Genomic DNA, 25,190 nt, shown 5'->3' with positions numbered 1-25,190 from the left:
AAAAGAACAGAGTGATAAGAATCCATGAGGGAATAACAGTTAAAAGTTTATAACTCAGCAGTTATACAAGAACCAAATGATTCACAAAAGTAAACCTAATAGTCATTGTAAAAATATATTAATAAAGCAAGAGGAGTAGAAATTGGAAACCATGACGAATTCAAGATAACACTTAGAAGAATATTCCCTCTCTCAAATTTTAAGAATTACAACGATTTACATGTGTTCAGTCACTCTAAAGATTTTGCTTCATTGTGAAGCAGCTCAAGTTCTTAGCGTATTAAATCAGAGACCTCAGTAAATGATAGTTTACCATTCATTTCAGTTATAAATACTAGATTTTAGTAACCCTAGTGGATTAGGGTTGCTAGTGAGACATTCCTTATGTATACATAAAAATGGATGTCCATTGAACTACATGTCATTTTCCTCTCAGAACAGAGGAAAGGACCGGGGCTATTGGCTCAGTTCATGGCCATCTGGATGACTTTAGAGGTAAAATCACCAGTGGGCTTCTCTCCCATTGCTTATGCCAATTTTCTCTTGTCTTAGCCCTAAAGAAGACTAGAAAGAACAAGTTAGCCAGCTATTTTCTTTAGCAAGTTAATAGAACAAGGAAAATTTCCAAGAGTGGCAGTTCAGCATAGCAGATGAGATTAGAACTGTAGCAACACACAGAATAGGTTCAGAAGCATGGCTCTGCCACTGTCTGGGTTACTGAACCTCTCCAAGCCTCTCTGGGTAATCATATGGGATAATAACACCCATATCAAATGGTGGTTGTGTGCATTACATGAAATTATATACATATATATATATATACACACATACATACACACACAGACCTGATATGGCTCCTAGGAAAAATAGATTCTCTAATTATCTATGAAGTTTTAAATACAGTGTTGAGAGGAAGTATGCACATTGGTTAGTGCTTGGCACAAAGTAAGCACTCAATAAAAATTAACTAGTGTTTACTTTGGCAGCACATATACCAAAATTGGAATAATACAGAGAAGATTAGCTTGGCCCCTGCTCAAGGATGACACAGAAATTTGTGAAGCATTCTTTTTTTTTTTTTCAGTTAGAAGGAAAAAGTTCAAAAGATCTATTGTACAACATGATTACTACAGTTAACCAATGTATTGTGTACTTGAAAATTGTTAAAAGAGTAGATTTTAAACATTTTCAGTGCAAAAAAAATAATAAGTATGTGAGGTAATAGATATGTTAATTATCTTGATTTAAACATTCCACATTGTATACATATATCAAACATCATGTTGTACTCCATAAATGTATACAATTTTTACTTGTCAACTTTAAAAAATTCTAAAGCTATTAAAAAGAATAAAATAAATGTTAACTATTATTGAGATTTGCATATGACATCAATAATATAAAGATGCACATTTGTATCGTACTTTGAGAAAAACTAAAACATAGTTACTTAACCCCAAATCATCTTTTCCTGACCACAATAGCCAACAGTCATTCCTCCTTTGATCTCATGCAGAACTTGTCTTTTTCAACTGATTCAGCACTTACAGTATTTGACTCATTCTTGTATTGTACCTAACTTTGCATGGAAATCTATCTTGTCTAGCAACCAAGTGATAGCAAAAATTGAAAGGAGCACCTTATCAGGAGACAGCTTGGAGATTGGAGGTAAGCAGAGGGGGCATGCCCAGGGCGGTATAGAAGCGAATTTCCCTTGGAATGATTGGCATCCAAAGTCTCAGCTTGCAGATTCAATACACTTTTCAATAAGAATGCAATAAGTCTCTCTCGAATTGTCTCGAATTGTGCTAGCTTTTACATCCCTTTCTCAAGCATCATATTTAGAACATAGTAAGCACTCAATAAATACTAGTCTTCAAGAAAATTAAGTCAGTTTTAATAATGAATTCTTACGTTGGAAGGAGTAGGACAACATTGTTTTCTACTTGGAGAATGGATAGAGTTCGAGGAACCAGAAAAAATTTAAAGCAAGAAAGAATTTTAAACTGTAAGAATAACTTATTGGTAGATGAAACAAGCTTTAAAGGGAGATTGAAGGCTCTTAATGTCTGAAAACCCTCTTTGGTAGCATCTGCCAATGTCTTGGAAGACTTGAATCAGTTCTGCTTTATGTCTTTTTATTTTCTGTGAAGCCAACTTTCTCAGAGGGTTTAAATTTAAAAATAACTTTAAAAATGATTACAAGGTCTAAGATACATTCATGGTAGCAATCTCATCCAAGGAAAATCTGAGACACAAAGATTGGTCCAAGGCTTTATGCTAAATCAGTGGCAGATCTAAGAACTAAAGTCAGAACTTTTCCTCTCCTACAATTCATATTTTCCTTAAGAGACATATAAGTCATATTAAGTCTATAGACATGTTTCAACATAATCACTCATGAATTCCATTTCCTCCCCTAGAGATAAGATTATTACATGCACTTCTGGGTCCAGTGCTGTAGAATCACACATATTTCAATGTTGTTGATTTTCTTTTCCTGGAAAGTGCTACACTAAGCTCCTTCCAAGTCAAAATCGCTCACAGTAAAGATGAAGAAAAAATGCAAAAATTATAGTTTGGCTTCTCTCTCATGTATTGGCTAATTTTGCTGTGGGTTAACAATCTGGAAGAAAACTTTCATATCTCTTAGTGAGTTAAATCATTTTTCTCTGTGTCTTCTGAGCTGAGTCACAGTGCAGCGACTTAATGACTACATTCCTAAATCGGGTATGTATAGGAAACTGAGCTTCACTCACATTTATTGACTGTCATAATAATATGCTTTTGCCAAAATCCTGATTTAAACCACCTTGACAGGTGGCAGCTTCTAGCCTGAAAAAAGCCCACTTCATGGTGCATACTCTTAGCACCATCTCTTGACTGTTTGCCTCATCAGATCCCAATTAACTCTTGCAAAGTTGGAGTTTTTTCCCCTTGTTTGCCAATAATTCTGGAAAAATCTTGTGCCATCAAGAACCATTTTCTATGAGGAAGACCATTTTTGGCTGCTTCAAAGGCTAAAACTCAACTTCCACAATTTTAAGTTGTAAACTAAATACAAAGCCCCAGTTTCTGGGGCCTCATATACCCCATGAGATGTAAAGCTACACTCCACCAAAGATGGCCTTCTTCCCACTAGGCAGCAGTGCAGGCAGGAGAGGGCATGGCCTGGGCACCAAAACTGAACTCTGCAGAACTTAGGGCTGGACCCTCCTGCTGAGATGCTGCTCCTGCATTCCCACCTCCTGCATTCCCACCCCCCTGCATTCCACCTCCTGCATTCCCATCCCCCTGCATTCCCAGCCCCCTGCCTGGGAGACAGGGTGAGAAAGGCTTAGCTAAAGCCCAACCTCAGAGGAGCACACTGCTTTTAAATATGTAGAAGACTCTGTGAAAGGGAAAAGGAGTAAGGCCAAGGCCCAAAAGGAGTATTTCCAAAGATACTTTCATGGTGAAATTTGTTACAAAATTATATGGTGATTTAGCTTCAAAGCAGACTCCACAGTCTTCCCCAATTCCTCCCTGTGGAAGAAATGCCCCTTCCAAATTCCTATAGCTTTTTATGTTTTTATTTTTCTCACTTTCTACTCATATTATAGCTATTTACATAGCTGTCTTCTGCATTGATGGCAGCTTCTTGAGGGCAGAATACATGTCTAATACATCTTTGTGGCCCCAACACCTGGCATGCAGAACTAGTTCAAGATCAGAGAGTATCCACAGGGAATAAAGAATGCTTCTTAGCACAGGAGTGAGGAGAATGAGCTCCCATACACGGCCCTCAAAACACTAAATCCAGTCCTCCTCTCACTCTGTTCAATAATTGCCAGATGCAGTGCACAGGGTTGGCTGAGACTACAGAGTCCGGGGGCCCACCAGCTTGGCTGCCAATTTTGCCACTAGAAGTTCTGTGTCGCAGGATAAACTACCCAACCTCTCTATCACCCAGTATTCCCATCTGCAGCAGGGGAATAACATGGTACCTTAATGTGGCGCCTACCTCACAGAGTTGTTGGGGAAATTAAGTGAGTTAATATGAATAAAACAATGGAACAGTACATTGTACATAGTCAGTAAATATAATAGTAGCTAGTACTATTATTTGCATTCACTGCTTCTCTATACCTCTGACTGTCAAATTTTTAAAATCATGAATACAGTAGTAAAAATATTTTGAGTATACACTTTCAATAAATGTATATTAGTGTTTTTTGTAAATTATATATAGACATATAACTGTTTAAATGTATTGTAAATTATAAAGATATAAAATGTATGAAATAAAAAGAAATCTAAAAAAGGTTCTACAAGTTCTAATATTTTCTTGTCACAGTAAAATAGATTGTCTTGTTCATTTGCTAGAGTAAATGGCAAAGAGACGCCTACTCAACAGCATCCCTGTGGTCATCAATAAATCTTTGTGGCTTACTGGGTACATAGATCCTTGGCATTTGGTAAAAATAAGGGAATTATTTTTAAAATATAAAATATGACAGGTGTATAAAAAGAAGACAAAGGGCAAGCAAGGAAATAGAATGTATATTGGAAAAACTAAAGGAAAGAAGACCAGGAAAAGACCAAACAAAATATCTTTGAATTACATTTGCTAATTAAAATTTGTTGAAAAAAATTCCAGAACAGTTTCAGGTTTTAGATTTTTATCTCCAAAATAAAAATGAGCCAGGTTTGTACTACCCAGTGGTCAATCAGGTATTTTTCTCATGGCCTGTGGCATAACCCACATGTTCTCCATTTCTCTATGGTAAGTTAAAAAAAAAAAAGGAAAAAAGGTTGCTTAGTGGCCCAATTACTGACATTCCTCCAGGGGCCTCTGTGGGACAAGAAGGGCAAGAAAATAATTACTTCAGCTATAATAATCAACCTGAAAGAGTTGATGGGTTTCTAGTTGCATAGCCAGCAAAGAACTTTTTGGTTTTTTTCTTATTCTTTCCCAAGAAAATGGCAACTCAGAACTTCCACTCTAAGGACACCATCCTATAACTCTTCTATTATATTTAAGGATCTCTAAGAAATAATGAGTTCATAAATTATCAGTACCTAATCAAGGGAGGCTACCAGTCTAGTAGAAAAATACAGGGCTTGGAATCTGAAGTTGTGTCTATGTGACCTCGAACAAGTCATTTATCCTCAAGTTTCTTCATCTATAAGAGGTGAATGAAAATAACTCTCTACCTATCTCATAAGCTTACTGAAAGATATAAGGAAAATGTATACTCCAAAAGCACTTGGCAGATATAACACCCTATACAAATGCTGGCTTTTGTCTGTCAGCAGTGAGCCAGAGAGATTCTGGAATAATCCTGTCTGCTACGTTAAGATCTGGGAATACCACCTTCAATGTGATGAAGGCTTAGGTTGAAGAAATGTAGTTAACAAAGTTTAACTGGAATTGATAGAGAGGGTTATTAGAAATCATAACATGGAAATACATAGCTCCTGGGAGATGTGCCACAGGCATTTAGTTATGTCAGGTGAGGCACAATGAGCAAAGCCCAGGCATGTCACATAGAAGATGGATCAAAAACAAATTGGCCACTTAGCAAAAGAAGCATAAACTCATACTATTAGTAGAAAAGTAGAATTCTGATGTTTATTTTCCCTGCCTTTTTATTTTTGTCTTCAGACAATCTGACAGGTTTTCTTTAACTTTTGGCAAGTTTCATCCTACATAGGATAAACTAATGTTCTAGGGGCAGCTAAAGGGGTAGGAGAGGCCTCCTAAGGATTATCTTCCTTTTAACACGTCCTCTTACAGTTCTGCTCTGTGGATGCTCAACATGAAAATAACAGATGTGCACATTCATTTAGGAAGTTCAGCAGTGGTTCAGTTGTCTGAAAGTGGTTCTCCCTAGGGGGAGTGGGCAAGAAGCCAGAGATGGGGTGTGGGATATTCTCAGCTTTAGCTGTTTCTCAGATAAGAAAACAGGGTACCCGTGACTCCAGTATCCCTTGGAACCTTAAAGACTATGGGAAACTGACAAGCTGTCAAATCCCACATCCTTTGAAGTCTAAAAATTTTCTAATTCTTTTGAACTGCCTCTAAAATTGGAAACACACTAGTGTCAGAAGTGACAGAGAACACTGAGCTTATTTCTTTTGCTCACAGCCTTTGAAGAAAGAATAATGCCTGGATATCTTGGCAGGAGTTTGTGACTCCCAGTTGATTCCAGGTGCCTTGGTTCTCCTGGGGGTATGTTGTTCTATTACAAACTTTAGGAAACCATCCTTGGCATGGATAGCCATGCAGTGTAGATTTCTGTAGCAAAGCTCTTAATTATTCCAGGTTTTGTGGAGGTTGCTTTTTCCACAAGCTACCAAGTATGCATCTCTGCCCTTAATTCTACCAGAGGAAATCCTTAGTTTCCTCTCCCAAGACCCAGTAAAACAATTCTGAACCCAAGACCCTCTGGGATCTTCACCATAGACAGTTTAGTCAATTATTTCCTAACAGTAATCTGGAGTATTAGATGAGAAGAAAGACTTTCCTGAGCAGTATGGCCAAAAGATAAAGGGTCCAAATGTCTGGATGTTTCACCTCCCCATACAGGAGATTTTCAAGCTTCTGTTGCAACAAAGGCCAATGATTATGGCCATTTTGGAAAGGAATGCTCTGTTTGTGGCTTCCATTTCAACCCATAAACATAACTTTATCCCTGGAGAAAAGGTGGAGTTATTGAAATCTCATACTTTGATAATTCCTGAATGACTTAATCTTGGAAACCAAATAGAAATCAATGTTGGTTTTTTTAAAAAAAAAATTGTTGCTATGTGGAGTCAACACATTCTAATCCATCTTTGGCATTACAAGTCAGTATGTGCCAAAGGCTACTGGAATCAATTTTGGTTGAGCACTACGTGGTGGATTCTATCAACCGCTGAGAAAGATTGATGAGAATCTTACATAAACAACATTTTATAACTAGCTGGAAAATTTAGTGATTCGAAGTAAGTGTTTTAAGACCAGAAAAGAGTCACTGACGAGTAATCCAGTTCTTAGTTAGGGCACATGAACTCAACCCTTCCTACACCACTGGAGAGAAATGTCCAGAATGGGCTGGCTGTAGGCCATTCTCAGGGAGGAAGACTCTGACATGACTGTTGCTGAATGAGGTAAGCAGCCCTGGCCTTTCTGACCTGTGTATCTATGTAGATGTTCTGCACTAGTTCTAAGCGTTTCAATTCTCCAGCACGGATAGTCCAGGGTACACACAGGACTGAGAACTCTGAGCCCTCGGTTCCCACTTAAGACTCTGCCTGAGCAAACCCACATCTACAGAACACTAGACCTAATGAACATTCCTGGGTCAGGCAAAGCCAAATGAACAGCAACAGAGCTTGTTCTGCTATTCTCCCAGCATAAAGGAGGTATGATTTGTGCCACATGGCTGCCCCTTTCAGTCCTTTAGTCTTAATCCCTCTGCTCTACCTCCCTTCCTATTTGTAAATGAAAATAAATCTGTTACTACAGGTCAAGTAAAAAAGAAAATCAAAAGCTTACAGTCTATGGGAACAGATAACAAGAGGTTAAAACACACCAATTAAAGGAGAGAAGGGGCTGGCAAGGTGGCTCACACCTATCTGTAATCCTAGCACTCTGGGAGATGGAGGTGGGAGGATCACTTGAGCTCAGGAGTTTGAGACCTGAGAGTGAGACGCTGTCTCTACTAAAAATAGAAAAATTAACCGAGTGTTGTGGCCTGCGCCTTATAGTCCCAGCTACTTGGGAGACTGAGGCAAAAAGATCGCCTGAGCCCAGGAGTTTGAGATTGCAGTGAGCTGTGATGATGCCACTGCACTCTACCCAGGGCAAAGCAGTGTTAATTAAGTGCCTAAGTGGGTACATCCATGTGCCAGGTATTCTACTTAATTAATTGGGATATGGGAAAATGTGTCTAAAATTACAATCCCAGTGAAAAACAATGACCCATTTTCTTTTTGCCTGGTTTATTCTCTGATACTATTCTCTAGAATAACAGTAATTAACATCTGTTCAGTGTTACAAATTTTTGTAATTGTTCTTACATAAATTTGTTTAGTCAATTATAATTTAGATGCCCCTAAAAATGTATTCATTCAAAGGAGTAAAAATGAGTAAGTCATTTCTTTGAAGAGCATATTCTAAACTATCTCTTTACCATTAGGAGCAATCTGGCTGTTGCGATTGCCTGTTTTTAGTGATTAAACTCAAATAAATTATCAAATTATTATACTAAAAATATTAATTTAAAAAAATTAACTAATATATGTTAATTTCTTCTTTACTAAATAGAATAATACCAATCGTAAAAGGTAATATTTATTACACACTCTGTGTCAGGAAGCATGCTAAGTATTAATATTTAGATGTATTATATCATTTAATGCAACATAAAGAATATTTTATTATTATACTCCTTTTCACAAGTAGGAAATCTAAGGCCAAGAGAAAGAAAGTATTATAACCCACCAAAAGTCACACAGCTTGACAGAGCAAAAATTGGAAGTTCTTTCTGACTCTAGAGTAGATATTGGCAAATTACAACTCTTGTGTAAAATCTGGTGTGCTACTTGTTTTTGTATGCCCCCCACACTAAGAATGGTTTTTAATATTTTTAAATGGTTAAAAAAACTCAAAAGAAGAATATTTCATGACATGCCAAAATTATATGAAATTCAAGTTTCAGTGTCCATAAGTAAAGTTTTATTGGAACACAGACACTCTCATTTGTTTACATGTTGTCAATGGCAAAGTTGGGTAGTTGCAACAGAGAGACTGTATATGGTCTGTACAACTTAAAATACAAATTATCTGGCCCTCCACAGCAAAACTTTACAGAAATGTTAACAACAAAGCCACCTAGAGTCCTAGCTCCTGTCTGTTTCATCATTGTAGTCACTACAGGAGCAATGAATTGTGAAGCTAAGTGAATTGCTTAAGATCATGTAGCGAAGTAAGAGACAAAATCAGGATAAAAATTAGGACTTCTGACAGCTAGATCCACATTTCCTATACTATATCATTACCTTTGCTATCAGAGGGCTAATCCACACACTTCCATGTGAAAAAGAGCCTTGTCATTTAAATGGATGATTAATTTTTTTAATTAAAAGATAAACAAAAAGATAATTCTCTAATAAATTAATTTTATTATTTTCTTTGAATACTGACCATCATTTATTGGTTTTAGCCTAGAAATGTATGATCTTATAGCATCTCTACACACAATTTGGGTGTAATAAATACATACACACATTGACATATGTATATAATCTAATATATACTAAAATGTGTTTGTATATTTAATTTACATGCATAATCTAGACATGGATATACATTTACCTATATTTATATGTAAGCACTTGTAATCTAACAAATGCTAAAATTTTTATACATTTAATTTATATATACTGTACATAGATATACATTTATATACGTTTGCATGTAAACACACACATGCACACTTTTAATTGTGTACACATGTCAGTCCTTATAGTACAACATAATGAAGGCTGAATTTCCCCTACTTGATTAAGACCTTTCTTAATCAACTACCTCAACCTACTAACACCGATTAAATAAGCAGAAATTTTTGTCTAGCTTGCAAGATTTTCACTCACAGATAATCTGCATAAAAAAATACTCATTCACATGTATGGATATGACTTTAATGTATTTATAGCATATTTCATTCTTGAAAAAGAGAACTGGACCCATAAAACTGAAATGCAAAAAAAGTTAAAAAATATAAATTAAAGAAAAGGGAATGAAAAATGTAAACTAGATTAAGGGGGAACAAAAAGCAACAAAATCAAATAACTGGATTTATTCCATTGGTTCTATCAAATTAATAAGATAGAACTTCCAGTACATCTGTACTGTAGTATGGCATTTAAACCAATTCTTCTGCCAAACTTGACAGTCTGTTATTTAACTAAATTCATAAAATCCTCAAGGAAAAGATTTCTTAAGAAATGCTCAATTATGGCTATATCAAACATCTCTTCCAAAATGCCTTTCAAGATCAAATAATTTTAGTATAACATAATCATTGAACGCCTATTGCTCTGAGAAAACAAGAACTAAAGTTGGAGAAAGTAATTAAAGCCAGATCCCAAAAGTCAGTACATCTAAGGCTCTAGACAATCTGCATGTGCTGCGGTTTCCAGTAAAACACTAAAGTGAGGTAATTTTTCATTCTTATTATGTCCATGACTCTTGCAAAACTAAACTAGGGTAAAAATCTCTTCGTTTTTCTCATTAAATGCATTATAAGTTTTCAATATCTTGTACTAAAAAGAGAATCTCCCCTATAGTTATCTTTTATAAGTCATGAGAGAGAATTCCTTATAAATTGTGGATAATATAAACAACTCAACTTAATCACCTCATTTTACTCCTTTCCCTCTCTTTTGTAAATCCAGATAAGGAATTGTGTGATTGGCTTATATGTCACTTTCTCCTCCCCCTTCTTTGTCTGTTGTTCTCTTTTGAGACTTAATAATTGGGCTAAAGGAGGCAAGGAGACAGATTACCACATGCCTGGAAGTATGCACCTTGAAGGAGGTAAAACTGGTTAAAAGCCACAACACACACAGACACATGCACAGACACTTCAAAAGCAGGGAGGAGGCCGGGCACGGTAGCTCACACCTGTAATCCCAGCACTTTGGGACCAGCTGAGGTAGGAGGATCGCTTGAGGCCAGGAGCTCAGAGACCAGCCTGAACAAGATCAAGGCCCCTGTCTCTACAAAAAAAAAATTAGCCAGGCGTGGTAGCCCAAGCCTGTAGTTCCAGCTACTTGGGAGGCTGAGGCAGTAGGATCGCTTAAGCCCAGGAGTTTGAGGTTGCCGTGAGCTAGGCTGATGCCACGGCACTCACTCTAGCTCAGGCAACAAATTGAGACTCTGTCTCAAAAAAAAAAAAAAAAAAAAAAAAGTGATGGGTATTAAGAGGCTATATCATCACTATGGTAGGTTTGAATAATTCTGAATGATTTATAGTTATTGGACAAATGTATTAATAATTTATCATTGTATAAGAAATATAACCCAATATTAGAAATGTTAATATTTTAACTTTTAAACCTATGGTCTATCACCGTGTCAAAGATCTTTTGAAAGCCTGACACTATCATATTCGTGGATAAAACATTGTATAAATGCATGTTTAACACTTAAATTAATTGTGGTAAATAAATCATGCTTTAACTTTAGAGGATTCTTTTGTGTTTTTTTTTTTCTCCTAATAGGTTACATGCATCTAAATGTTTTGTAACTCTTTTTGTTACAATCTTGTCCAATATGGAAGTTTGTAGTCCTCTCTTGGATCTTTGTTTTGAAGGAGAGTGTTTGTTCTTTTTAATTCTTTACACTGTAGAGTATACTACTAGACAGATTTCTTAGGAACTTGCTAGAACATGAGTATCTGTGGTCTGAAATTAGCGGAAATCAACATTGTTGACACTAATGCTTCTTAAAGTAGATTTCTTTTTTTTTTTTTGAGACAGAGTCTCACTTTGTTGCCCGGGCTAGAGTGAGTGCCGTGGCATCAGCCTAGCTCACAGCAAACTCAAACTCCTGGGCTTAAGCGATCCTACTGCCTCAGCCTCCCGAGTAGCTGGGACTACAGGCATGCGCCACCATGCCCAGCTAATTTTTTTTCTATATATATTTTTATTTGTCCAGATAATTTATTTCTATTTTTTTAGTAGAGACGGGGTCTCGCTCAGGCTGGTCTCGAACTCCTGACCTCCAGCGATCCACCCGCCTCAGCCTCCCATTGGGCTAGGATTACAGGCGTGAGCCACCGCGCCCGGCCTAAAGTAGATTTCTTAATGGTGTTATACTTTTCCCTTAGGTATTATTACATAGTCCAGACACAATGAGACATAACAAAAATAATTTGAAAACACTTTTTTCACTAAGCCATGTTGTCAGTCAACAATTTAGAAGAATAATTCTCTATTTCTACTTTTCATTTCCATAAAACTGTACTTGAATTAGTTTGCTGACAAGGTACAAGACTTGGAACCAGTTATTTAAGCCCTATGGACCTTTAGTTTTCTTGCTTGTAACATGGGGGAGTTAGTTTGAATGTTTCTAAGATTGCTTCAGCTCCAAAAGTCTATAATTCAATGCTGGAGCATTGTTTGACCTGAAATCCTCTACACCCCCTAGTTTGTATGGTATTTTAAAACTCTCCTATTAGTCATGTTAAAACTTCTTACAAGTCCATGTCAAATTCATAGAGACAACTTCAAGTTTGCCACACTCTGTGAACTTAGCAGCTATCACTTGCATTATCTTCTACTTGTGGGATAAATCATTTTATCTCAGTAAGAAAGTTTCTTCCTTCTTCCCCTCCCTCCCCTTCCCTTCTTTCTTTTCCAAGTTTAGTCCCAAGTTTTCATAAGTGGTTAGGGTTTTAAATTCTCAAGACATATTTATCTGGAGCTTCCAAGGTGTTTCAATTTCTACATTCCTAGATTATTGGGTCCCCTCTTCATTCAATATATGCATGGCACATGATTTTGGTTTTATTTTTCTTAACAAGTATATTGAAATGCCTAATGTGATTTAAAAAAATATGCTATACCTTGCTAATAATATCTACTCTATGACTTCCTGCACATCACTCAAGACCAGGTCTAGGAAATTTACTTTTCTAATGATTTCTTGAAGTATCAATGGAGCACATAATCATTTATCCCATCCAAGTACTGATCTCATGTTTTCCATTCTGATAAAGTATGCTACCAAGTATGTTTGAGTAACTTAAGTTCCTAATTGTTAAGTACCCAGCACAATTTTTCAAGTTCTGCCAATTTTCATGACTAGATTAAGTAACATTTCTACCTACAGAACACTTTCTTTATATGAGAAGACTTTTACCTCATTGCTGTTCGTTACTCTCCTTGTAAAATGTCCCTATTTATCCTATGAGTCTGACACAGGAAGGGAGAGAGTAGACAGGGAAAAATGGGAAAACAAATCTCAGTCTCTTTAGGCTGTGGAGACCTCCCTAAGAGCCCAGAGGTGATCTTGGTTCAACTAAGATCACATACATGTTGTTACATTTCTAATCCATTTCTTTTTTCTACTGTGACCTTCAAAGTTTATTCAATTTATGCTTAATTTTCAGTCTTAATTCTTCAACAGAAGATCTTAATTATCTTACCTGAATTCCAACATCAGTGATTCTGTAACACTCGGACAGAGAAAGTTCTTTCAATTTTTTATGTCTGGAAAGTGTCACCAAACCCTAAGTATTTAATATAAAGATAATTTTGTGACTATAATTTAGTATGGAAGGTACATTTCCAATAGCCATTTATGCAAACAACATAAAAAAACCATTTATGCAAACGAAAAAGAATTTTGCTTCTGTCTTATATTTCTTTACACTTAACAAAGCATAAGATAATTTGGTTAGGCAATGTCATTAAATAAAATTTTGGGGTTGTCTCTAATGTTTTGCAAAATGTTTTACAGAATCCCAGAACCAGAAAACTCCTTAGGAGGTTATTATCTTGCCACCTGTTTTCAGATAAATGTTATCTGAATCAATATAAACAAATCTAACTTACAACTTTATTTTGAAGACATTTTATGTGGCTAATGAACACATTTCTCATTAAATTCTTATGTATGCCTAACCTAAACATCTAAAAATCTTCAGTTCATTTTGTAATGCTTAATATCTTGAAGAGGAAGGAATAGATCTTTATATAAAGACCTAGAGACAGATAATTTTTCACTTATAGAGCCCACTTCTTTTTCAGGTTAAAAGCTTTGGATTTTTTACTTAATGAAAATTAAATTGCACTTTCAGCCCTTAATTTTTTTAAGTGTATTTTTGCTGTCTCATTTCCCAGTACTTCTCCCTCAAAGTTGCTGGCACAATACTCAGATAAGTACTGATGAATGTTGCTTATTGATGCCATCCTCCTGTTTTGCATTCAGGATCATATTACTTTTATAATTCCAGAAGATATGCTTCTTAAACTAGGTGGACAAGAGTTTTTACCCATTCTATGATTCCAGAGCTGGCTGGAAGGGAAAATGCCAGAAATGACATATGGATTTGTCCTTTTCATAATTTTATTTGCAGGACTGGTTTATATTTTATTGATCTTAAATATACCATTTAGACCATAATTCAAAATGGGTTATGCAAATATTATATCCTGTTTTTTCCCCTGGTGCACAGATTAGGCCCTTCCATTAAAAAAAAAAATTCAGATCAAAGAAAAAGTCTTGATTGCGTAAGCCACTGTTTAAACTGAGATTTCTAATTTCATTTAACAGTTCTGTACATCACCCCAAAATGAAATCACTCTGTTCATTCTTTTCATTTTTTTCACTTTTATTTGCATTTATTTTATGCTGAATTTGTTCCCATGTCTTAAGTTTTTATTTGTTTTTATAGTTTCTTCTGGGATATCTTTTTCTTCTGTGCAAACTCATTCTTTTAATTTTATTGTGACTGTGGATTCTCTGCTAGGAACACATTATGTTTTCTAATTTCTTGTTTCCAAACAAAGAATGACCAAACCCTGTGGAGCCATTGCATGTGGTCTGGGTTCCAGATGTGGATGCTATTTTATTCACGTTAGAAGAAGTGGAAGAGTTTAGATATTCCCCCAATAGAGAACAAATTGTTTGAAAAAAAATCAAGAGATGGAAAGTTTGTCTCTTTGTCCTATACTTTATCCTATACAAAGTATGTTTTTGTATCCTATAGAAAATTTGTCCTATGAAACTATCTCTGAAGTTTTCACTTAGATTTTACTTTCATGTAGCCAAGTTAGAATTTTTTAAGATGATTTATAAATTAAGTGCACTTGCTAAGTTTGACATTTAACAGCATATATGCTCTTTACCACTTTATTCAAAATCATTAAAAATTAAAATATTTAAATGGAATGCCATGTCTCATTGTTCATTAAAACAATGGCCTCAAAATTGAATTGATCAACATCATTAGCCATTAGATAAATGCATAATGAGATACCACAACACATCTACGAGGCTGGTTATAATTTAAAAAACAGAAAATAAAAAGTGTTGGTGGGCCTGGGCACGGTAGCTCACGGCTGTAATCCTAGCACTCTGGGAGGCCAAGGCGGGTGGATCACTCGAGGTCAGGAGTTCGAGACCAGCTTGAGCAAGAGCGAGACCCGTCTCTACTAAAAATAGAAAGAAATTATCTGGCCAAGTAAAATACATATACAGAAAAAATTAGCCGGGCATGGTGGCGCATGCCTGTAGTCCCAGCTACTTGGGAGGCTGAGGCAGTAGGATCACTTAAGCCCAGGGGTTTGAGGTTGCTGTGAGCTAGGATGACGCCATAGCACTCTAGCCCAGGCAACAGAGCGAGACTCTGTCACAAAAAAAAAAAAAAAGTGTTGGTGAGTATGTAGACAATTTATAATCCTCATACACTGACACTGGAAATGTAAAATGGACCAGCCACTTTGGAAAACAATCTGGCAGTTCCTCAAAAAGTTAAACATAGAGTTATCATGTGACCCAGCAATTCCACTCCTATTTTTATACTCAAGAGAAATGAAAAAATATGTCCACACAAAAAAATTGTACAGGTATGTTCATAGCAGCATGATTCATAATACAATACATTTAAGGCCAAATGATTTTGACAAAGGTGCCAAGAACATATAATCATAGCAACAACAAAAACTAAAAAGATTCTGCACAGCAGAGGAAATAATCAACAAAGTAAAGAGACAACCTTTAGAATGGTAGAAAACATATGCAAACTATTCCTCTGACAAGGGAGTAATATCCAGAATATACAAGGAACTCAAACAACTCAACAGCAAAAAAACCCCCAAATAATCGATTTAAAAGTGGGCAAAGGAACTGAATAGACATTTCTCAAAAGAAGACATACAAATGGCCAATAAATGTATGAAAAAAATAATATCATCAATCATCAAGGAAATGCAAATCAAAACCACAATGAGATGCCATCTCACTCCAGTTAGAATGGCTATTAACAAAAAGACAAAAAATAACAAATGATGGCAAGGATGCAGAGTAAAAGGAACTGTTATACGCTGTTGGTGGGAATTAAATTAATACAGCCATTATGAAAAACAGTATGGAAGTTTAATAAAAAACTAAAAAGAGAACTACCAAATGATCCAGCAATCCCACTACTGGGTCTTTACACAAAGAGAAGGAAATCAGTATATTAAAGGCATACCTGCACTCACATGTTTACTGGAGCACTATTCACAATAGCTAGGATATGGAATCAACCTAAATGTCCATCAACCAACAAATGGATAAAGAAAATGTAGTATATATACACAATAGAATACTATTCAGGCACCAAAAAAAGAATGAATTCCTGTCATTTGCAGCAACAAGGATGACCCTGGAAGACTATGTTAAGCAAAATAAATCAGAAACAGAAAGATAAATACAGCCTGTTCTTACTCATATGTGGAAGCTAATAAAAAAAATTTAAGCTCATGGAAGTAGAGAGTAGAACTGTGGTTATTAGATGCTGGAAAGGGTATAGGAGAAAGGAGGATGAGGAGAGATTGGTTAACGATTATAAAATTACAACTCCATAGGAAGAATGAATTCAGGTGCTCTGCAGCACTGTAGGGTGAATATGGTTAACTATAATTTATTGTGTATTTTCAAAAAGCTAGAAGAGAGGATTTTGAATGTTCATAACACAACGAAATGACAAATGTTTGAGGTGATAAATATGCTAATTGCCCTGATTTGATCATTACACATGGTATATATATATATGGAAATATCACTCTGCATCCCATAAATGTGTACTATTATTATGTGTCAACTAAAAATACAAGGAAAAAAGAAAAGAAAAAGTGGAAACAACCCAAATGTCTATCAACTGATGAAAGGGCAAATAAAATGTGTTATATCCATACAGTGGAATTTTATTTGGTAATAAAAAAAGTACTGATGCAGGCTACATATGGATGAACCTTGAAAATATTATACTAAGTAAAAGAAGATAGACCCAAAAGCCACATATTATATGATTTCATCTGTATGAAAAGTCCAGAATGGGCAAATATGTAAAAACAGAAAGTAGATTAGTGGTTGCCTAAGACAGGCATAGGGAGTGACTGCTAACGGGAAGGGAGTTTCTTTTGGGAGTGGTGAAAATGTTCTGGAATTAGATTGTAGTGATGGTTACACTATTCCATGAATATACTACAAACCAATGAATTGTACACTTTAAATTGGTGAGTTTTATGGTATGTGAATTATATCTCAATAAAGATGTTTTAAAAAGTGAATTGATTTACATAATAGTTGTATAACTAAGTAAAAATCAGAAAATATTTCTGCAGCATCCTTCAGTTCAAGATGAATATAGAAATTGCCCACTTTTCAAATATTTTTGTTAGTGACCTTCAGACCCTGAAGACCAATAGCAAGACAAGGAGCAAGAGATGTCATCATCCTCACGTGTTAGACAAGTTATCATAAGGCCTTTCTGCTGTAAGTAAACACAACTTTGTAACTGATCAGCAACAAATCTAAGAAAGCAGGAGGGGATGAGGCCTCCACTAAAAACTGCCTCATGCTGGTTACTGGAGGCCAGCTTCTCCAAATAAGTGAAATACACTATGCCAGTCAACAAGATTCATTTTTAATGGTTTTTTGACTCACAAGCTGCTCAGATTAGTGACCTAAAGAACATCAGAGCCAGGTAGGTAAATATTCTATTTGGCACCACAAGGTTCATAAATGCTCCAAATTAGGAGGCATTCTCTGAGATGAGTGTTACAGCATTTTACAGATTTTCTTTATACCTTTAGAAAGTCTTAAATCTCAGGGCTGGAATAAATTCATTCATTCTTAACTCATAACTTGGTAAATATTTATTTAGATGTACTATATTGATCAGGGAGTATAAAGGGCAATAATATGCTGTGCTTGCTGTCAAGGAGCCCGTAGTCTGACATGGAGACAGACACGTACAACAGATCATTACAACCTGGTGAAAGGTAAATACTCTGCACAGTGGTGGTATCGAAGAAGGATGGTGGAGCCAGCTACTATGGGCTGGAGAAGACCTCATGGAGGAGAGTCACCATTGGAGAAGCACAAGTTGCCAAGAAGACCATGGAGGGAAAGACATTCTAGGCAGAAGGAACAGAATGTACAAAGGCATTAAAGTATGAAACAGAATGTAGGGAACTATACAGCATGGCATGAATGGATTTATAATGGATATTTTAAAAATTATCTGAACAGCTGATCATTGAATTCTTCTTAAGGAGGAAACTATATGGTTTTGTTGTTATTGTTTGTTTTGTTTTGTTTAATATCTCATTAAGTGGTTAGGATAAAAGTACCGGAGGCTGGCTGGTGCCAAGGTTTTACTTCTGGGAGGGATGGAAAAGAGTAGAGTGGGAAGATAAGACAAAAATAAGGAGGAAAGAGGAGCCAGCAAGATGGAGTGACTGGGCCTCCGTGGGGCAAAGTGCAGGTTGGTGCTTACTTTTTAGGAAAATTGTGGCATTATTGCAAAGCAAATCCTCCTTGGTCTCCTTCATAAGTCAGCCAAACTCATGAATGTGCTGCAGAGAGTTTTTGGTTTTATTTTCCCAAAGTATAAAAAGGGACTAAATTTTGTGGTTAGATGAAGCACAGAGGAAAGCAGCTAGTGTGGGAGCCTGGAAGAGTCCCCAGCATTGCAGGTTTATGAGAATGGGAGCCTCCAGGAATGCACAAGAATTGGGGGAGCACTTTGCTCCTCCATAGCCCATGGAATTGAGAGACCTGAATCTGAGGGGCCCAAGAGTCCCTAAAGGAAAATCGGCTGACATTACAGCTCCATTATAGCTCCATTATCAGGTTCACAGAGGCGACTTTCAAGACCTAAGCCTCACCAAGTCCCAAGAGCCTTATACATCATTCTAAGCAATCTGGACGTCACCCTATGAACAGAGTTAAACAGAACTTTCCCTCTCTATGGAATACAATTTGGTACATAAGTGACCATAATGCAAGAAAGAATGAGGTATATGTTTCAAGAGAGGTATAGGGACCTCACGGCAGGGAGCAACTGATTCCAGCTGGAAGGAAGAGGTGGTGATCTAGAAAAGGCTTTCCAGGAGGCAGGAGAATTTGAATTAAGCCTTAAAGCCTGAGTACAATTTTGATAAGCGAAACAGTGTCTCAGGCTGAGGAAATGGAAATTGCATGAACAGAGACTTCATTTGGAAAGGGTGAGTTGTCTGGGAATTAGTTCAGTTTGGGGTCACTGGGAATAGTGGGAGAGAAGATGGAACACTGCCAGGAACAGATAGATGCACACAAGACATTTGGGAGCAGACAAATCCTTGAACACTACATACCCCCACTCCAATTTTACATCTGGAATTGTTTAGCTGATGTAGCTAGACAATAGCAATGAAATAGTTACCAAATGTTGGAATGGGGTGTGCGTGTGTGTGTGTGTGTGCACGCGTGCGTGTGAGCCTACTATATGACTGAGTCACTATTACTCCTGGCTTAGAATATTGCCAACAGAAACATAAAACATCCTTCCCCTAACTCTTTATTTTGAAAAGATTCAAATCCACAGAAAGTTTCAAAGAATAGTACAATGAACACCTATATACCCTTTACCCAAATTCATTAATTATAAACATTATGCCACATTTGGGTAATTGCTGAGTGCATATATGAACATATATATTTTATTCATATATATATATGAATATAGTATTATATTTATACATATACATAGTTTTATATATTATCTGATTTTAAATACACATACACACACACACATACATATATATAAATTTTCCTGAACCATTTGAAAATAGGTTTCAGATATCATGATGCTTTACTCCTAAATATTCTGTATGCATTTCCTTAGGAATAAGGGCATTTTCCTATATAACTATACGGTATTGTGTACATATAGTATAGACATATATAGCATTACAATACCTAAAAAAGTTAACAGTAATTCCACATTATCTAATACAAACTCAATATTCAAATTTTTTTGTATCCAGGACCCAGTCAGAATTCATGCATTGCATTTGGTTATTGTGTCTCTTCAGGCTTCTTTTCTTTAAATTTTGTCTTTTAAAAAAGCTGGGTGTGGTGCCTATAATCCTAGCACTTTGGGAAGCCAAGGAGGGAGGATTCCTTGAGGTCAGGGAGTTCATGACCAGCCTGAGCAAGAGTGAGACCCGGTCTCTACAAAAAATAGAAAAATTAACTGGATGTGGTGGCATGTGCCTGTACTACCAGGTACTAGGGAGGCTGAGGCAGGAAGATAGCCTGAACCCAGGAGTTTGAGGTTGCAGTGAGTTATGATGATGCCACTGCACTCTAGACCCTGTCTCAAAAAAAAAAAAAAAAAAAAATGTCTTTTAAGACATTAACTTTTTCTGAAGAGCCCAGGCCAGTTATTATGTAGAATGACCCACATTCTGGATTTGTCTGGTTGTTCCTTATGATTAGATTCAAGGTAAACATTTTTTGTAAAAATACTACCTAAGTGCTGTTGCATCCCATTAGGAGGAATCTATGTCAGGCTGTCCCCCCTTAGTGATGCTGCTGGATTGCTTGTTCAGGTGGTGACTACCAAAACTCTTCATTAGAACAGATATATTTTCCCCCATTTTATTTAATAAGTTATCTGTGGTGTGATCCATTCAGACTCTATGAATACTCTGTTTCCCAACAACCTTTCAGTCAATAGCTTTAGCATTCATTGGTGATCCTTTCCTAAATCAATTATTACATTGGGGATTGCAAAATGCTGATTTTAAATTCTATCCTTCATTCTACATTTATTAGTTAGTATTCACTTAAACTGTTTTTTCTATCACTCTTTCCCTTTAATTCTGCTAAATATTTTGGGAAGTATTTTGAATAAAATAAGATTATTTTAAACATAACACTAACTGTCCCAATTAATTTTGTGTGTTACCTAAAAATAATCTTTTAATTTCCCAAAATTCCAGTTAAGGCATTTACAAAATGGAGTTATTGTTTTGACTGATGTGATCATGTTGCTTGTGGCCAAAAGATGACTCACTGAGGAAAACAAAAATACCAATACCCTGCCCCCATTATAACACTGAACATTGGACCATAATTCAAAACAAACCATGTTTTATATATGAAAATGAAGTGGATGAAAACTTGTTAAACAGAGCTCAACACACTGAAAGTAAGATTTATTCATTAAAACTTGCGCATGGCTTTTTTTTTTTTAAGATACTATGCTTTTAGAAACAGCCTGGAAATATGGCCTGGGCATTATGGAATTTGAACATTAGAATAAAATATACTGTAATTTAGGTGCCAGTCCCATTGCTACAAATCATCCTCATTTATAGCATGTTTCAGTTTGGAAGCTGTGAACACTTCCATACAGGCATACCAGAACAGTACATAAACATAAATAAACGTTATAATCTTCCCTGAATAGGATTAAAGAATCACTGTCTTGCAAAAAATCTATATAAAATTATGTAAAATTTCATAGTTTGTCCAACTTTTAACTCACTTTTCTTCATTTTTCAATCATCTTTATGAGCAGTAGCTTGTGGACTTTGAGGTAAACATGCTAAAATAAATCTCTTATCCACAGTTGTGAGATAAGCCATTGTAAAAGTATGGAGAAAAAAATTGGAAATATTGCATAATCTCTTAGAAACCACAAATATGATAAATGAGTAATAACACTATTACAGTATAAGGAGTTCATAAAAAATTGGCAAGAGTATTAAGATCCCAATATATAAATGAGTAAAGACCCTGAAGAAATTCACAAAGGAGGAAATGCAATCACAATGATAAGTAAATTACAGGGGGAAATTATTAATCTTATTAGAATTTTTAAAAATTCAAGTAACAAATTTTTAATTTCTATCTATGTTTGAATAGCCATATTGGTAAATAAGTATAAAACTGCCACAAGTTATTTTATTGCTGATAAATTAAATTGAATTAATTTATTTATTAAATAAAAATTGCTGCAACTCATTGGAAAAGCAATTGGCCAAAACAACAATAATAAAATGCCTTGTTCAAAAGGAGGGAAAAACTGAGGGGGGACAAAACCCCAAGGATTATGAAAACTTTTTTCTCTTATTCCTGTTTTTATACTCAAGCCTAGAATCCTACTTAAATATAGTAGGAACCATAGGTAATTTTTTAGCAATGAAGGAAGAAAAAAGGAAGAAAAGGGTGAACTAATGATAAATGAAATTTCTCAAGAGTGGAAAAGTTGAGGAGTTATAGTACACTCAGAATATTCTGCAAATATATGGCCAGGAGCATTGGCTCATGCCTGTAATCCTAGCGCTCTGGTCAAGGCAGGAAGATCGCTTGAGGTCAAGAGTTCAAGATCAGCCTGAGCAAGAGTGAGACCTTGTCTCTACCAAAAATAGAAAAATTAGCCAGATGCAGTGGTGTGTGCCTGTAGTCCCAGCTACTCAGGAGGCTGAGGCAGGAGGATTACTTGAGCCCAGGAGTTTGAGGTTGTAGTGAGCTACGATGACGTTACTGCACACTACCTGGGATGATGGAGTGAGACTTTGTCTCAAGAAACAAAAAATATTCTGCAAATATAAAAAGTGATTGTTTTCTTACCACTGGAAAAAATAAATAAAAAGTGATTGTTCTTTTTCTTTTTGTCCTCTAGTTCAACCTGTGACATAAAAAGTGATTATTATAAAGAACATACAGTAACAAACTTAGGTTTAAAAAGCAGAATACAAAAATAAATAAATAAATAAAAAGCAGAATACAAAATTATATCTGTGTATATGTGTGTGTATAGTGTGTATGTGTGTGTGCATGTGTGGTGTATATAAGATGAAAGAATACTCAGAAAAGTGAAAATAGTTTGATTTTTTAGAGGGTGGGCAATGGTATGAATATATTTTTCCATTATCCATATTTCTTTTAATGCTATTAGAATGTTTGTGAAAAATAATTTAGAATAATTTGGAAGAAAAAACTCAATACATAAGTCCATTATTGAATCTTTTTGTACATCAACAAAAATTATATACAATATTAACACCGGGCTTTATTTCTTTACACAGATTTCCAGTTAGTTTACCTTCTCTTCTAAACAAACTGTTAACAGCACAAATGCACCAATATTCAAGCAAAGTACTAAGCTCTGAATGTTAACATGTACAAGTCTTATATACACAAATGAACATTTTGTTTTACAAAACTGATGGATACATCTCTATCTTCATATTCCTTGGTCCATGTGTGAAGTCTGACCCTGCTAACTATCCTCTGCTTTTTGAAACACTACCTCCTTTGGTTCCCATGACATCACTCTGACCTCTTTTTCCAACTACTTCTCTGGATGTTCATTTCCAGTTATTTTGTGGGTTCATCTTCCAGATCCATCCATTCCCTGGATATGAATTGGTGACCTTTTCTTCTCCTCTATCTCTATCCACAACTTCAGCCATTTCTACATCTAGCCCAGATCTCTCCCTGAGCTCTGGATCTTAGTCTCTGACAGACACCTGAATGTGCCATAAGCACCTCAAACTCAGCATAGTTACTTTCAGAGGACTAATATTCAAACTGAACACCACAAGATTTTAATGGGTTCTTCCTACTCTTTCTACTAGCTTCAGTCGGGAGTCTGGTGAAAGCTGAATTGGTCATAATGGACCTTCCTTTGATTTAAGTACATTGCTCCTTCCTCTGCACTTACGATTCTCTTTCCAGGGCTCAGATTTCCCTATATGGGAAATCTATGAAATGCGTATAACTTAGGATATTTGGTATTTTAATATAAGATATTGGAATATGCACTGAATGAAATGAGATGGAATGGGGTGCCCAGGACTCTAGGACGACTGGGAACCCTGATGTAATTACTGGGGATATAGATCATAGGAAATCTAAAAAGGTGGTCAGTGAACACAGGAAGCTTCCTTTCCTGCTGCCTTTTTTTTTTTATGAGGATAAATGAGATGTAAGTTGTTGCTGTGGCAGAGGGGTAGAGGGAATAGAATTGGGGTTGGGGCAGGGGGAATTGTTGAAAATCCTTGTGCAAGTTTTCTGCTTTCAGTAATGCTTGAATAGGAATACACCTAATTCCTATGATTCCAGACATCCTGAGGAAAGCAAAACAAAGGAAAACAAAACAAAGATTCTGAAAGTCAGTCAAAGATTCTGAAAGACAAAAGATGTCTGTCTTATCTTTGTTACCCAGAAACAAAGGGGCCCATAGTCTGGAGAGATGTGCCCCGATACTAGTATTAAACGTGTCTAAAATGGAATTTACCACCTTGTCTCCAAGTTCTAATCCCTCTCCTAGGTTCTTTTCCTGGTTAATGGTACCACCATGTCCACAACTGACCAAATAAAAAACCTGGGCATTATCTATGTCTCTTCCATGTCCCCCTGTGCCCTGTATCCAGCCAACCATCAAGCCCTACTAATACCACCTCCTAAATACTTCCCATATCTGTCCCTTCTGCCACCATTATCAAAACCTCATTATTTCTAGCTGTCATTGCAATAGCTCACCCTCTCTTCAATAGATCTTCCATGCTGCCACTAGAGTTATCATACACAATAACTCAGAGTTTCTTGTACACAAATCTGTATGTGTCCAACTACTCAGAGTTCTTCAGTGGCTCCCACTGCATATTGGATGTAGTCTGAATCACTTTTCAGGGCACTCAAGGCCCCTCACATTCTGCCCTTCGCCTCCTTCTCCAGCCTCATCTCCTGCCACATCCCTTCTCTCCTCAGGGCATGCTTGACAGCACTGAATCACCTGTCAATCTCCCAACACATATGCCTCCCTCACACCTCCATCCTCCTCACTTGCCTTTTCCTACATTGGGAATGTCCTTCTCTTCTTTACCTCAAAAACACCTACAGAAGCTTTCATCTGAACCTCAAAAACTGAAAAGCCTCCCCTGACACCTCCACAGAGACAACAGAGATAAATGTTCACTTTCTAACTCATCCGTGCTGTAATGATGCAGTGCCCATCTCTCCATCACAGCAAAAAACCTCATTATGTCATAATTCAAATTCTTTAATCCACACAACAACACTTGAGGTAGGTAATATTCTAATCACCATCCTAAAGAGAAGGAAATGGAGGCACAGAAAGATTAAGTAACTTGCCCAAGGTCCC

At 36.3% G+C, this 25,190-nt stretch overlaps 1 protein-coding gene and 1 non-coding gene across 2 annotated transcripts in view; one reads left to right on the top strand and one right to left on the bottom strand.

Moving 5' to 3' along the window:
* The window catches only part of FBXL13 (F-box and leucine rich repeat protein 13), a 183,267-nt gene that overhangs the window by 17,848 nt on the left and 140,229 nt on the right, over positions 1-25,190 (bottom strand). The window contains exon 18 of the mRNA XM_045564287.1: positions 13,182-13,265. Coding sequence (XP_045420243.1) covers positions 13,182-13,265 — 84 coding nt within the window. The remainder of the gene's footprint in view (positions 1-13,181; positions 13,266-25,190) is intronic.
* LOC123647811 lies at positions 971-1,077 on the top strand. Its single transcript, XR_006738351.1, has one exon. It is a non-coding gene; the product is annotated as a U6 spliceosomal RNA (small nuclear RNA).

This window comes from Lemur catta, chromosome 11 (genome assembly GCF_020740605.2).
Source record: "Lemur catta isolate mLemCat1 chromosome 11, mLemCat1.pri, whole genome shotgun sequence".
Lineage (NCBI taxonomy): Eukaryota > Metazoa > Chordata > Mammalia > Primates > Lemuridae > Lemur > Lemur catta.
This window is presented reverse-complemented; position numbering and strand designations above follow the sequence as displayed.